The sequence below is a fragment of the Megalobrama amblycephala genome, linkage group LG15, assembly GCF_018812025.1.
Source record: "Megalobrama amblycephala isolate DHTTF-2021 linkage group LG15, ASM1881202v1, whole genome shotgun sequence".
Lineage (NCBI taxonomy): Eukaryota > Metazoa > Chordata > Actinopteri > Cypriniformes > Xenocyprididae > Megalobrama > Megalobrama amblycephala.
Genome location: NC_063058.1, coordinates 16,459,960 through 16,477,028, shown reverse-complemented (window position 1 = coordinate 16,477,028; position 17,069 = coordinate 16,459,960). Strand labels below are relative to the sequence as shown.

General features: G+C 38.3%; 1 protein-coding gene across 7 annotated transcripts in view; it reads right to left on the bottom strand.

Annotated features, from left to right (window-relative positions):
- Nucleotides 1–17,069, bottom strand: part of shank2b (SH3 and multiple ankyrin repeat domains 2b) — a 133,706-nt gene that overhangs the window by 19,898 nt on the left and 96,739 nt on the right. For all 7 annotated transcript variants that reach the window (XM_048158396.1, XM_048158395.1, XM_048158397.1 and 4 more), the window contains 2 exons: nt 15,985–16,067; nt 14,636–14,760 (listed from right to left, as the gene is read on the bottom strand). In XM_048158396.1, coding sequence (XP_048014353.1) covers nt 14,636–14,760; nt 15,985–16,067 — 208 coding nt within the window. The remainder of the gene's footprint in view (nt 1–14,635; nt 14,761–15,984; nt 16,068–17,069) is intronic.

Below are 17,069 nucleotides of genomic sequence, written 5' to 3'. Positions count from 1 at the left end.
AATGTAAAATTACAAAATAGAATTGTATTTGGTTTCTTTTTTAATGTACTGTAAAGTAATGTTTATTTAACAAGGAAGATGTGTCAACTTTAAGAGTAATGCACATGAATTTACAATGATGCATAAAAAAAAAAAAAGCCTCATTTCAGAACCTCATTGCACACCACTGATATATATATATATATATATATATATATATATATATATATATATATATATATATATATATATATATATATATATATAAACTGGACAATTAATAAATAACAGATGGATAGATACTTTCCAGAAATTTCCAAATTACTGAAACTACTACTTGCCACAAATAATTTGCCAAAATATTGTCATAGTTATATGGATAAATGTATATAGATTTATTTTCTACATAATGGATATGCAGCACGAGGGTGAGTAAATAATGATAGAATATTCATTTTCTGCTGATCTATTCCTTTAAGAGTTAAACATGCTGATCCGAGTCTCTGTGTGTCACGAAACTGAAATCAGGTTAAAGACAGCTTAGGATGCAAAACTGGATTTTGGGAGGTGCTCTTTTTCTATATACACATTTAAACACACAAAATGCCAATTTGTAATTCTAAAATTATCATTGATTATAACAGTTTGTGATTTCACGGTATAATAACAGACATAAAAACACAACACGCATACACAGATCTTGACTGATGGATGTGTGTGACATGTGGTGAGCATCCCACACTTGATTAAAATCTGATGAAATTAGCAGGCGGTTATCCTCTGCACAGAGTCAGCACACAGGAAATAAACCATAAAACGATAAGCCTTCCATTTGGCTAATCATATCAGTTCTGCTCAGGGTCGTTCTGGTCACAGTCTCAATACACACGTTAAAAAAAAAAAAAAAAAAAACGAACTCATAAACCAAATGAATTTCATTGCTTCTCTGCAGTCCCCAGATGCACCACACAATTTATGCTTGCTGTTCTATTCAAGGACCTTAGAGATTCTGTGTGTGTGTGTGTGTGTTCACGTGCTGTTCATCCAACTTGAGAGTGTGTGTCTGTGACAGAGAATCTACAGGGACCTCCATATTTCATAAAGGATGATTTTGTGTCACATCTGGTCACTTCCAGAAGAATAAAGATGTGTACTGCACTCACACACACACACACACACACTCTTTTTACACATGCACTTACTGACACAAACAAGACGTGCATGCACACACACACACACACTTATATATATACTTGCTCACTAAGCCATTATGTAACAGTCTATCCATGTTCACCCTTGTGGTTATATAATGCCACTCCATGAACTAGGAGACCCCCTCCAGGTATCTCCACATAGACTGAAGACACTAACTAGTAGTAACAGAACAGTGAGGATGCATGGACAAGGGAAGGCTCTTACTATTTTATTTAGTCCATAAAAACAGGAACCACTCGTCTAGAGACCAGCAAAAAAAAAAACATCTGAACCGCAAGAAGACTGGAAAACATTATTTATAAGGGTTTTTGAAGCAAGTTTTGAAAAGGATGCAATTTGGAGGTGTTGGCCCACAGGGACCTGGGTTTAAGTCTGGCATGTGTCATGTCCCAATCCAATACTTTCTATCTTACCCGGACTTTCCTGCCTGCTGCATTAAAAGCCCAAAAATAATAATAAAAAAAGGAAAAGCAAACATCCAGCTCTGGCAAACTGGTGCCAAATATCTAATATCAAACCTTAATTATGTGGAAACATCAGCAAATTTGAGACAGCTTGTGTATTGTTTATTACAAATGAAAAATTAAGTTTACATTTTAAACTAAAGCATGCACCCATATTTATAATATATGATAAATGTAATAAATATTTTAAAAATATCAGATCCAATATATTTAATACAGAAATATCTTTAAATTTAAAAAAGTTTGCTTATATTATGACTAAAAATTTTTATTTTAAGCATGCATTGATATTTAAAATATGTAATAAATATTTTAAAAATAAAATAAGATCAGATGTTATTTTAATGCCTTTAATGTACAGTATTACAATATAAATTATAATATAATTTTTTTAATTAAAAAATGAAAATATTTCTCTCAACATTTTCAGGCATCAGATATGTACAGTTGAAAAATATGCATAACCATTCAATACTTTTGTAAGCTGGCATAAACATAAAATAAATAAATAAATAAATAAATAAAAAGGCCCTACTGTTCGGATTGGAAAAAATAAGCCCTGACATTGCGTGTTCCCAGAATCGGCCTAACCAGGGCGACGCTGATAATTAAAAAAAAAATAAAAAAATAAAACACAACCTTAATAAAACATCATACAACTCGACAAATCCACATGGCTCCCATCTCTTAATCCCCAAGTCAAATCCACTATCATTACTAAACATGACCCAGCACCAACATCACACTCTCTAATACGAACTAGAGAGCTTGCAATCACTGCACCTCTGGCCCGATTTAGAGATTTACAGAAAGTTGTCAGAGGGCAATCATCCAGCCCAGATAAAACTCCATCCCGTCAAATGAAATCTCCCTCTTCTTGATACTTTCCGGAAAGGAGGGCGCTCTTTTGTCTTGAGTGGGGATAATTACGAAGAGTACAGGGGATCTGTACTCTTCACACTCTCTCTCTCTCTCTCTCTCTCTCTCTCTCAGACACACACACTTAAGCCTCATCCATTTTCCTGTCTGCACTGCTCTACGATAGCAGCACAGCTATCGGCTTGGCCTGGCCTGTACTTAAAGAAAGGTTACATGATAAGACCTCTGCGGTCAAGCCCTCTATAGAGGAGATTAAACACAAGATAGTGTGAAAGACTCACTGAAAGTTTAAAGAGGCTGCCTAAACAGCACTCTATTTAAAAAGAATTAAAAATGCTGTAACGTTGCCAGCTATGTCCTGACACAAATAAAGAGGGTTATATGGAACTTGTACTGCATTGCAATTGTACTACCTTGTCATTTCTGGATGCAAGTTTGTCAAATATTTTTTAGGGCTAGAAATTATTTGTTCTGACAATAATTGAAAATTGATTTTCTTATTGCTATGACTATAATTATTTTTTAAAAATCCTTGTCCACTTGTCCACACAGGAAGTAGATGGATGCCTGATGCAGTTACGCATTATACACAATGCCAGTTTTTCCATACAAATACCATATTTTGGACACCATCATAATCAGTCCCTCCAGAAAAACGCGATTATGCGATCGCCTCATTTCATGCATTATCAGCCAAAGTCCGCATATTTATGCGGGAGTCGCATTTTTTCAAATACACCACACTTTCGCCGCATAAATGGCCGATTTCAGCAAGCAAAATATATGCGGGGCTAGCATGATTTCTTAATCCCTGCATTTTCATTGCAAAAAAGTCACATATATCTTAGCAGAAAGTTGAAAAATGTTGCGTTTACTTCACACTAGTAAAGCGCCATTATTTCCCCCCTATTGCCATGGGAACCTTGTGAAGTGACGTAATTACGCGACGTGAACATCATCTGTAAACCATGAAACCATGATAAAGCACACAAATCATTCTCATTTGCCAATAAAAATAAGCGCAAAAGACCGCGCGAAGCAGTTTCCCGGTGTGTTACATGACAGTGGGGGCAAAATATTTTGCACTCCGTGCAACTGCGTGTTGACGCTGGAAAACCACTTTCATTTTGCCACCGCCAAGGATGGTTAAAGCAGCAGCGGAAGCAGGCAGGAAGAAGCACACATTTTTTAAAATATTTTATTTATTCATTTTTATAGAAGTTGTTGGATATTAATAATAATACGTTTATTTTATATAGCGCCTTTCTACAAACTCATATTCCTTTTGTAAAGCTACAGAACTTGTTTGACTCAATGTTTTGTAAGTTTGAGCCATGTGTTAATTAAGGTCTGAAATAAAACAGAATGAGAACTTAAATATTCTGTGATTTAGTATGCTTGCTTATCATAGGAAGTAATAGGAAATTACTCTTTACATTAAAGTAGTAGCCTAGTGAGAACAGGGTGTTGGGGGAATCACCTTTTATTTTTTTCTGTTTTTCATCAAACCGCAGTTTTTGCAAGTTCCCACAATTTCATCGCATAAAATTGCAAAAATATCCCACATATTCCATCACATTTTTTAAGAAAACGTGCCGCAAAATCAAGCATTTTAGCCCGCAACAATCACAAAAAAATTCAGCGTTTTTCTGGAGGGACTGCATAATGTTAATGCCACAGTATCTTACATCAAATAGTACAAATGATACTCGCGTGGATCCATTAACTTTTTTTAAAATTAATATTTATATGAATGTATAAATATTCGTTTATAATTCGCTAATATAGTTTATAACAGCAGCATTCATAATAATTACACCAGAGTCAGCAATATGTTGTTTAAAATGGTTTAAAAATTAAAAATCGTTACGCTCTTGGTGTTTAAAAAACGCGGCACTCCCATTGAACGCAATTGGAAAAGTACGCTAGCCGCTGCTTTGGTGGACACGCGGCCTAAGTGCTACGTCTCGTGTTTTTAATCGAAAAAAGACGTGTTCTGTGTGAACGAGCCCTAAAAATGTGAAATATTATTACAATTTAAAATAACTGTTTTAATATATTTTGAAATGTAATTTATTCCTGTGATGGAAGAGCTGAATTTTAAGCATCATCACTCCAGGCTTCAGTGTCACATGATCCTTCAGAAATCATTCTAATAGGCTGATTTGCTGCTCAAGAAACATGTCTTTTATTATCAATGTTGAAAACAGTTCTGTCATGACAACTCTCGGAGTGTTTGGTATGGTAATGGATATGAAAATGTAGATATGTTTGGTCTTGGCGGAATAGATCTGCAACGCTGCTGCTGCTTAATTGCTGCTGCTGCTGCTGCTGCAGAGCAAGTACGGGACTTGCTACTGCCAATACATACACAATCCGCTGCTGTGAGCAAGTAAGACATGCTGCTGCTGTACAATATAGCGTACATGAATAACCGTAGCAGATCTATACAGGTGGAGCTGGGGAAGGTGGAGGGTTTCTGAAGCACGCTGCGCTACTAAGAAATGCTAACTCATGTATTTAAAGATTAAGCACGCAGCTCATTGGCTACTAATACAGCAGGAACCAATCATCTGTGACCTATAGATAATGATGTGATAATTAGCAGGTGTGCCATCTAGAGTTTCATGCCAGAACTTCGTATATATGCTGCTTAATATATTTGTGGAAATTGCGATACATTTTTTTCAGGATTTTTTGATGAGTAGAAAGAACAAAGTATCATGATATTACTATCCCATACCATAATTGAAACTGCCCCAATGTTTTGTTTAAGGGACGACTTCATTGTCTTCAAAAATCAGTCCTGTGAGCATCAACATGTCAAACGATCATCTCACAGCTCAGGAATTCCTAAAACAGGCTTGAGGAGACAAAATGAAGAAAGCCAGCCTCTCAGGAGGAAACCGTCATATAGCATATTGCAGTTGCATGCCTAAATAACCATGAGAGCTAATGTCTAGCAAGTAATAGAGTCATTCGCCCCTGAAATCCAAGCACTCAGGTATTGAAATCCATCATGGAGGTGTATTTTTGTATCAATACAAACAGGAAAAGAAATGTTTACATGCGGCCCAGTGCTGCACTCCAACGAAGAAAGAAAAAAAAAACCTCAAACCTCGCTTTCATCACTGCTCAGACACAATGCTGGTGCGGTTGCTAGGCGACCGTTGCTCTGTGTTACAACATGAGACCTGGACCATCACATACACGCATGAGGAAGGTCAGTAACATCACTGGATGCCGTTATTTTCGGAAATATTAAAAATAGGAAGATCTATTTTATAATGTAAAACATAAAATGGAAATCGTATAACGTTCCAGCTCATTTAGTGTCACAGAGCAAACACTATGTACTGCGCTATACTTGGTTCGCAGTGCGTGAGGAGCAGGTTTTGGTGACAGGTTGTACGGTTATCAGGCCATGAGGACGCTCGCAGGCATCTCCTACAGTCCACAGACTTCCTCCCTGCTGGTTCTCTCTGTGCACACAGAACATTCTGGAGAGAGCATTACAGCCGAGGAGAGATGTCCAACACATCAACCGCCATCACATTCAACGTTAGCAATTTTTTGAGCTACATAACCACAATTACATATTCGTTCGAGACATTTTTTTTTTTTTTACCCCGTCAGCATGACAGTGCGAAATATTCACAAGGACCAAAAATACTTCAGTGCTGCTGCTTGTTTAAACCACTAAAATAGTTTTAAAGCAGGAGATGCATTTTGTGTCAGATTAGGCATTATGTAAATGCAATGCATGTGCAAATCGTATAAATAAACATCATAAATCCATGAAATAGCCTGTTTGAGCTGATATAATTATTAAAAACATTCACTCAAACATGCCATTACACGGAACATTCATATTTTCCAGCAGCTTGCACTCCTTTTTTTATAGAAGTTGGTGAGCCCTGCAAAAATGCATTATGGGTCAGTAAACATTGATTATTTTATGGAATTGATAACTCATGCCCTGGGATACACTATTAGATCTTATATACAGAAAGAGGTAAGATGCACAAATGCGATCAGATGAGAGTAAAGAGAGAGAGAGATACTCATGCCCACACACCGAGGGCAAGTGGGTGTAGATGTATTTTCAGTAAATCCATCATTCTATTTTGTAGCTTCCTGGTTGATCACTAGCACTCTTCATAAGCTACACAGTTTCTTATAGAGTTTCTTTTAGGCAATAAGATTAATTCATCGACTCTCAGAAGCTTCAGGAAATGTAGGAGTGAGAATTTGCCATTAAACCTGTGCAGTTCACAGAAGGTAAAAAAAAAATGTTTTTTAAAGGGGGGTCTAATGCTATTTCATGCATTCTAACTTATTTACACTGTTAAAGAGTTGGATTCTCATGCTAAACATGGCCAAAAAATGAGTTGGACGTATGACAGAGTATTTCTGTGCCAAATATACTACTTCAGGGTTCGTATAAGTTTTGGAAAGTTTTTTTCGAGTATGGCCCTGTATGACGTCATAACGGGCAGAATTCCTTTTATGGGCACTTCTCATAGAAGAGCGTGCGCACACACACATTAACCAGAACGAGAGCAAGAGCATGCCCATCAACGTGCTTCGTTCAGGTTACGGAAGTCGTCGGCAGCGCTGCACAGGACTTGCTCAAGAAAGATTTGTCATTTTGTTTTTAGACCAAGAAATCAACAATGTCACCAAAGAAGTGTGCTTTTGGTTGTGAGGGAAAGGTAACCTTGTTCCGCTTCCAAAAGAACCAGCGTTAAGAGAACAGAGAATGCAGTGTGTTTTTCCGGGGCAGCAACAGAGTTGTGCATGTGTGTTTGTTTGTTCCCGGCATTTCGGTGACGAATGTTTTATAAACAAGGCCCAGTTCTATGCTGGATTTGCAGATCGTTTGAAACTGAAAGATGGAGCGGTCCCAGCGATAAAAGATCCCGGTCATGAGTCGGAAACCACAGTCGCTAAGTAAAACTGCCTCAAATGTCTGTTTTGTTGGCAATCGTCACATAAGTGCATATAATGTAAACAACACAAACATATACATTAAAATTTATCCAGGGATAATGCGATGATGTATTGTGTTTGTTTAGCTGACCACCATAAGTGTTAGTGTTGTCACGGTACCAAAATTCCAGTAGTCAGTACCGATACCATGAAAATTTTACGGTTCTTGGTACCAATTTCGGTACCACAGCAAAATCTGTTGGAACTATTTTACTATTTTATATAGCCAATTTTAAAAACATTAAATATGATTTGGAGCATGTGTGTATGTTTGTGTGTGTATAGGCTGCATGGGCGTAGGTTTAGGGGGGGACGCTAGGTACTAGTCCCTATCAATATTTTGAGATGACAAATTTGTCCCCACCAATATTTAGCAAGCTCCTTTGAACTGCTATTTGGATCTTTGCACTGCTATTTGGACCGATTCTAACGGCCAGGACGACGACAGTACAAGAAACGCCGTAATTTGATTGGCGGCGGGGTATCTGACAGGCTACACGCGAGGGCCGGGACTACTTTTGTGCTTGCACTAGCAGCAAGCGGGTGGTGAGTGTGTGTGCGCGCGCGCGCACGCCGATGGTAAGTTACCAGGGCTGTCTCTCTGCCACATACAAAGGCCAGAGTAAAAACATTTTAATATTCCGTTTTTTTTGCCCCATTTTGTACTTTGTAGATGCCACCCAAGAAGAAGAAAGGGGACATAAAAAGCTTTTTCATAAAGCAGAGTCAGAGTGTAAGTAGGCAAAATAACTAGCTAGCCACACAAATAAACTAGCAGTAGTGACTGACCAGGCTTTCAAATGCAGATTCTACTGTGGAAAATAGTATTAACTGGTGATAGTATGTGTTACCCAGGATGATAGAATGCTATGTTAGCAAGTAACTGAATGTCAATTAGCCTGTACCTTAACTTAGAATCTTGCAGTCAACATAAACGGTGGATCTGAGACATTTTTCGTTTCCTACATTCTGTTTATGTAATGGGGGTGTCCCCACCAAAGCTGAGACCAAACCTACGCCCATGATAGGCTGCCTCAATTTCAATGAATTTTGAAATATAAAAAATAAATAAATAATTGGTATGTTATGAAGCTCGTATGCTGGTTTGAGCTGGTGTATGCTGGTCAAGTGCTGGTCCATGCTGGTCCTAAGCTGGTCCTGGAGCAGTATGGTCCAGCATAGGACCAGCATAATCCAGCTCGAACCAGGGGTGAGTTTCCCGAAAGCATCATTGGTGAACCATGGTCGTAAGTCCCATTGAACTCTATTGGTAACGACGGAACTTGCGACCATAGTTCGCTTTGGGAAACGCACCCCAGCATACCAGCTTCAAAACCTACCTTACCAACATATGCTTGTTTTTTCAACAGGGGTAACAAACGTGCGTGTTTATTTTAGCTATTCCGTCAGTGAAACAATATACTAGCCTGTAAATCTATGAAATAAATATAGGTAAATAATGGTAACCTAAATAATAAGAAAGTTAAATATTATTTTAAAAAACATTCGTTTTTTATTTCCACACAAAGATGCGTCATATAGCCAATGTCCCGTTATTATAGGCTTTGATATAACCTACCGCTCTGCGCTTTGAGAGGGATGAGGACACGAGCAGGAAATAGACCATTTCTCTTTAATAATATCTTCATGTTATCTCCTGATGTTACAAACAACTGACACTTGTTGTAAAAGGTCTGAAGAGCGAGTTTTATCCTCCGCAGGGGCAAGACATTCAGGCTATGTTGGATTTAGCGCTGCCAGAGAAAGCGAAAGTAAAAATCACCGGCGTGTGTGAAACGCGCTATACAAATAAACTTGACGCGCCTAGACTTTAAGTCTAATAACAAGCGCAAACTGTGTTAAATAGAAATTGACGTGCAAGCAAAAAGGTTTCTGTCCTACGGTGTTTTTCTACTTTACCACAGTAAAGAATGCGAATAGCCTATAATAGGCCTAAATGCGAACGAAAGGAACTTTTATAATCCCCTGCGTGAGTGAAGATTTGGGAAAAGAAACGGAGATTCCATGTGGAATAACTAATGGAATATTGTTAATATTGTAATATTGTGGAATAACTAATGGAATTCTCTGCTAAGCAGGAGACCAGATCGCGATTCGCAAAACAGAATACAAAGCTTAAATTTATGGACTCACGTACCTCTGTCATTCGGCATGAACCAATATGTTTCCATGGCTGCGATGTCACATTTAATTGCTAACCTATTATTTCTTTTGTAGCTAAACAAAGCTTTGTGCTTCACTCGTGTCATATTCAAGTAAATACTGCCAACAGCCTTATCAGTGGGTACCGAATATACCCGGAATCTCGGTACTACCGGTACTACAGAAATGCGGGTATCGTCACATTTTAAAAATTTCAGTACCGACTTGGTACCGAAGTACCGGTACTTTTGACAACACTAATAAATGTCCATTTGTTTATTCTAAAACCACGCTCCTGACTCTTTAGCTCCACCCCTGGCATGCCTCCAGAAGCTCGACTGTTTTCAGAAAAAAGCGGTACAGCTGTATCTGATAAAACTAAAGACTCTTTGGAGATATGAAGGATGCAAGTACTCTATAGGTACTCAAGATTAACATGAGATAGGCAGAAACTGTGTGTTATGTCCCCTTTAAATATATTTGATTGACTGAAAGCTTTCATCATAATCGTAAAGTAAAACGAGGTCAATTTCTCTGCAAGAGCTTTGCCTTGCTTAGTCTATAAGGCTAGATTGTCCCTGGGCCCTGACACATCCGAACACAAAAGTGTGAGAGAGCAAAAAGGCAGCATCTCAACCTGATGTGGGCAGTGAAGCTTGCTTGGCTCCTGAGGGACTGACGGTCAATATCATCGACTGGACGATTAAAATGTGTTTATTGTTTCCGCGGTATTCGAGGGGGTAAAGAGATGATGAATGAATTTATATAAACAAACACTAGCTCTTGCTCTGTTATTCTAACCTTTGCGTATTTTTACATACACAAATAAATTGTGCCAAAGGATTTTGATCTGAAAGTCACCTCTAAAAGTGGTTAGAATGCAATACTGCATTTATATACACTTAGGTAGTATAATTTATACAGTACATGGTAGCTGAGTGAAACTTGTCAATTTTTAAATCAAGAATTTAGGTTAAAATTTATAAGATTACTGTACATTTATATTAATATTTTATGTGTAACTAGTGATGATTTCTTTATATTTTGCCATTTTTAAAGGGGACCTATTATGCAAAATTTACTTTTGAACATAGATGTGTGTCCACAGTGTGCAAACAACCAGCCTATAATGATAAAAATCCACCCACTCCTTTTTTATAATCCCCATAAATCTTAAAAAGTCTCCAAATGCACGGTTCCAGATTTCCCCCTACTCTTATGTCGGACTGCTTCACAAACGAGGCTCAGTTCAATGCTGGATTTGCACAAAAGATTAACATGATGGCACATGCTAGTCGATGAGTTGAATCAACTCCACAGAAACTACATAATGTATCCAATAACCATTCAGAAACGTCCAGATGCTTTCTAAAAGTTGCAACTTCTTCCTGAGTCTCTCCATTAGTGTTCGACTGCGGTTTGTAAAGCTAAACACCAGATTTTCCAGCTTTGTTGTTGTTGAGTATCCGAAGCGTGAGGTGTTAAAGCTCCTCTTCTGAAAAGGGGGCCGGGAGCAGCAGCTCATTTGCATTTAAAGGGACACACACAAAAATCTTGCTCACACCCAAATAGGGGCAAATTTGACAAGCTATAATAAATGATCTGTGGGGTATTTTGAGCTGAAACTTCACAGACACATTCTGGGGACACCAGAGACTTATATTACATCTTGTGAAAGGGGGCATAATAGGTCCCCTTTAAAATTTGCCTTCATTAGTTAATTTTAAATCTAGCACTGTGAGAAATGAATTTATCTTGAGTACAAATATTTCATATAGTATCTCAATTAATATAGCAATAAACTTTTTAAAATAACTTTAGAGTGTCACACTGCAGTACGTCAACTGTCATTAGTTCAGCATAGTGATAACGCACAATACACTTCCTGCAAAATTACATCATTAAAATGCAGCTCCCACTGCTCTATCATAGAAACATTCTGGTTTAGATAAATTAAGACTTGGATTACCGTAAGGAGTTAATAATTCATGAAATCTTTGCCACTCATGAGAGCCAATCATTTTCTTCCCTTCTCGGCCCTTCTATGCAGTGCTGAGATCTTGGATCTACTCTCTGTGCTTAAACATAAAGTGAGTGTTCTCTTGAATTTTGCATGCAAATAACCTTATTTTGCTGATGTAGAAAAGAAGACGATATTCCCAATGCTTTTCATGTCTTGTGGTCAGTCTTTGCTGAAGTGTCAGTTTGGCCAGAACTGAGGGGGCAAGACAGGTGTTTTGAGGATAGACTTCTATCATCTTTTTTATATTTATAATGGGATGTGATGGATGGTTGAATAGTCATCCATATATATATACACACACTTATATTCAGCAAGGATGCATTAAATAGATCAAAGATGACAATAAATACATTTATAATGTTACAAATAATGTTGTTCTATTGATCAAAGTATACTGAAAAGAATGTATCATGGTTTCCACAAAAATATTAAGCAGCACAACTGTTTTCAACATTGATAATAATAAGAAATGTTTCTTGAGTAGCAAATCATTATATTAGAATGATTTATGAAGGATCATGTGACACTGAGGACTGGAGTATTGGCCCATTCACGCCAAAAAACAATTACTATAAATATTGTTCTGTTTATTCTAAGTGTGTGCTGCAGTTCTGTCGTCTGCTGCTTGAAATTCTTGAGGAAGGATTGGATTCTGGATGGATGGATTCAGTTTGGTTGTCAATGTTTTTATCATTCATCAGCAGGAAAAAAATAATTCGGAAAATGATTCCAAAGAATTTGTTTCTCTGTGCCGTTATCTTTATAGTTGTGGAATGGACTCTGCGAAGATATAGTTCTAAAAATACGTTTTTTAGAACAATATCTTTATTGTTTCTGTTTAAGCTATCGTCCTTGGTGTGAATGGGCCTTAATAACTACTGAAAATTGAGCTTCGCCATCACATGAATAAATTACATTTTGAAATGCATTAAAATAATGTTTAACTCTATTATTGTTTTGACTGTATTTTGCCTTGTCAAGACTTTTTTAAAAAACATAAAAATATACCAGTTCAGTATGTGCTATATTCAGGGAAAAAAGGACTACTATCAAACTAGGCGAAATCAAACTACAAGCAACAGCACTTATACAATAGAGCAAAGATACAAATAAAATACACAAAAAGCAGGAATATTAGGTTGCTGTCATTTTAAGGCATAATGCACTGATCCAAAATACTGATACTGATACACATGCGTTGTCTTTCTCGACTGTTTACATTCACTTAAGACATAACCTACTTTGTTTGCTAGGATACTCGCCAAGTCGGGCGACTTGACTTGAAAAGAACTTGAAAGAGAACTCAATATTTGAAATATGGTACTTGAAAGAGAACTCAATATAATATTGCGCGCTGTCTGAGACGCGGCTTCGGTAAGTGCACACACAAATCTTATTACATCGCACACAAGTTCTCTTTCGCATCTTGTTTAAATTGTCATGAGTTTAGTTTAAACAGATAGCAATGTGTGCTGCTAACGTCTCACCAGCACTCGTCTCACCAGCACTTTTAGAGCATACGGCACTCCTATTGAACAAAGTTTACAAAGAGTGACTGTTTTGTTCACGTTTTTTGATCATCGCTGTTGTAACGTATTGGGAAGCCATTGACAGAAACATACATTAGTCGAACTCAGATTTAAGATGAACCGCGGTGTAAGTGTGTGCCGAACCGCGAGTGGAGAACAGTAACGGTTTGTTTTTTATATATATATATATATTAACCTGGTGAAGAAATTAAAGGGGATAAATTAAGAGATGCAATTTCACATGAGTTTTAGTGTGGTAAACGTCTTAGAAGCTGTCAACACACTAAAAACTGAGCTTTTAAATTCATCCCCTCTAAAGCACCTACAGCCATCAAAGCAGCAATTTTGCAACAAATTTACTGCCTTCAACAACACATATCAAGAAAATTAGGGAATTTTAGATGTTAAGGCTGCTTATTAGTTGAATATCTGTCTCTCGAAGGATTTCACACACCTCAAGACATTTTATTGCATTCCATCTAGGTATTTCTGATCACAAGAACATGTTCTGAGAATAAACCCAACCTGATTGAGGTCCTGAACTAGCGCTTGCTTATGACCAACCGATGACAAGTCGGTTTCGAAAATATGTAGTTTTGCAGATACCATATTTATAGAGCCATACCAATAACATATCATCACTTCACTAACCAAAACCAAATGTAATCTGGTAATAACCACAGGGTGGATAAGAACTGAAATGGTCAATGTGAGTCCTTATCATGACACTTCTTAGCTGTCTTAGCTGCTTTTTTGACTTGACAGGTTACAGCTCCTGAGTACCTCAGAGGCATTAAAAATTTACAACATCCAATAAATGCAAGATCACTCTCAGATAACTACCAAATTCAAAGGCCCAACTTCTAAAAAGAGTTATGATGGGTGATTACCGGCCTGACATTTTCAACTTTCAAATGAATTCAGAGTGTCAAGGTTACACCCTCATTCATTAAAAGTGAGAATTAAAAAAAGATAAGCAAGACTGCCTATGCAAAGGTTAGCCGTTTAAATGCAACCCAGACCAAAGAGCTCCAGAGACATCAGGAAGCTGAGTTTCTGCACAGGACAGATCTCTATGCGTTCACAGCTTTTTCCAGGAGTGCTCATCTCCTGCGTTTCTAAGCTCCTCTGTCTCATTAAAGATGTAACCATGACCTTTCCTCATATTCACAAGCTCAGACTGTGCATAAACATTCTCCTGTTTGCACTAACTTGTGAATGATTCAGCAGCAAGCTCAAAATGAAGTCCACTGCATGGGCTGGACATCACTCTTTCCAGCTGATCAGGGACCTTTTCATCCCTTCAGCATGCAATGGCTTTCACGTCTTTCCAAAAAAAACAACAAAAAAACAACAACTGTAAGCTTATGGAAACCCAATCATTTTCTTACCTCAATGAGGAAGTCACCAGTCCTCAAGCCAGCTTTCCATGCCACCCCTCCCTCATCCACCGACTCCAGATACTGCAAAGCAGGAAACGCCGGGGTTGGAGTAAACTCCTCGATGGGGGTATCCGCTAAAAGTCCAGGCAAAGCCAGACGAGACAGAACCAAAGGAAAGAAATTGCGATGATCAAAAGACATTGTGTTAGATTACTGGGCCCAGATTAAGCCTAAACTTGGACTGCAATACATTTAAATGAAGACAAAAAATCTAATAAACATATAAAGTTATGATTAGGATTCAATTTATGTATTTTTGGGATGTTTTACCATATATATATATATATATATATATATATATACATACACACACAGATTTATTAATTGTCCATGATTAAGCTTGATATTACTCAAAAAACATGCTGAAAATAATATGTTTTAACATAGATGATGTGAAAAATTCAATTCTTATGAAAACGAGTGCCTGGTAGCCCAGTGGATAATGAGTGTGGCTAAACAAGAGCATCTGGTCTGATGATACATGATGCAAGCTGCAATGCATCCATCCAAGCAAATCAAAAATGAATGCAGGAGTTGGGACGTTTATATAACCAGAGAAAATGCATGCATGGATGTCACCGCTGACAGTGTGGGGAGAAGCACTGGTCTGGAGCCTGACAGAACGAGGGGCATCGCATGAGCTGATGCAGAAAAAAGCCACAGTGCACCACTCGCAACTTCAAGGGATCTGCACTAGATGTGTAGAAACCCATAAGCATTGCAGTTGTGGATGGGGGGGGGGGACTTTTAGTGTAAATTAATTAGTTAATGCACTGGACAGATAAAGGTTTGTCAGAGTTCCATACATTTTTATGATGGATTTGCAAGTGAATTAAACACTTTTACACACAGCTGGACTGTCAGGAAGCCCTCGAGACAAAGTGACAGGAGAGTCCTAATGCAGTCAAACACAAGCCAAGCACATGGAGCAGGGAGTGGGTGGGGGTCTGTGTTTACACTTCACAGATTTGACAAGCCCACTTAAATACGTCGCAGTCAAGTGATGGACACGCTGACACCAAGAGATGCATTAATTCAGAAGTTCTTGACATGGATGCAATTCATGCAGCTCAAGCCACGCAGACACATCAAATCAAGTGCGCGCGCGATGACGCGCTTTGAAATCAACATAAATGACGTTAAGTGAGAGGGTACAAAAAAGACAACAAGAGCGAGGAATAAGAAATAGCGTGAAATGAAGGACCAACACCGTTTGATTCTCGAGGGTTTAAAGCATGAAGTGATAAACAGTTATGATGATGCGGCGGAGACGACGAGGGGTCTGTCTTTTTCCCTACCTTTCGCCCCTCTCAACACGAACCCGAATCCCTCGTTATCCTTCTTCTGCAGCACGACCGTCTTTTCGTTGATAACGCAGTCGCTGTGGAGAAAATTCCGCGCATAACGACCGTTATTACAGCCTATCATCCTCATCATCGCAACCGCCGCGCGCGCGGAGTGATGTTTCATCCTGACAGGCGTCGGCTGAGCGGAATTAATCATTTTTGCGACGAAGAGCGCGATGTGACGAGAGTTGTAACCGTTGAAAAAAGCTCACCGCCGGCTTTATCTGTCGAAGAAGGAGCTGTGACACCGGTTAAGAAAGGCAGGGCCCGGTCGCCGGCGAGATAGCGTGTCGTAAGCGCGAGACATAACCGCCAGATGAAGGATGAAAATCACCAGAGGAAAACATGAGCGGTAATCTTGGAGAAATGGGTATGAGAGAGAGAGAGAGAGAGAGAGAGAGAGGGAGAGGGAGTGTGAGAGAGAGAGTGATAGAGAGAAAGCGGGAGAGAGACGGTTTACAGTGCCACAGAGAAAGAGAGAGCGCGCGAAAGAGAGACGAAGAATGTATGCATGTGCGCGCGCGCACTGGCCTGAACTGAACGCGCGACTAAAAATAATTGAATGTGTCCATTACAGACCGGAATTGTAAATAATATAACGGTTTCGGTTGTTTAACGCTTACATAAATGGTTCTTTTAGCACTTTTTGAATAATAAATATTTGGAAATAATCGCCCTGAGCAGCCTGTTACCAAATTATGAGATAATGCCAGATTTCAACATTACAGATATAACAAATAATCAGTCATTAAAAGTGCAAATATTTCAAAAAGAGTTTATAAAGACTTTTTAATGACTTTTCATAGACTTTTTAGAGGCTAAATAAATCTAAAATGTGGTCCTAATGACATTAAAGGGATAGTTCACCCAAAACCATTTAGTAACCCTGGGGTTGTTCCAAACCTGTATACATTTTTTTGTTTTGTTGAACACAAAGGAAGATATTTTGAAGAATGTGAGAAACTGAACAGTTCTGGGGCATCATAGTATTTATTTTCCTACTATAGAAGTCAATGGAGCAGCTTGGTTAGAAACTT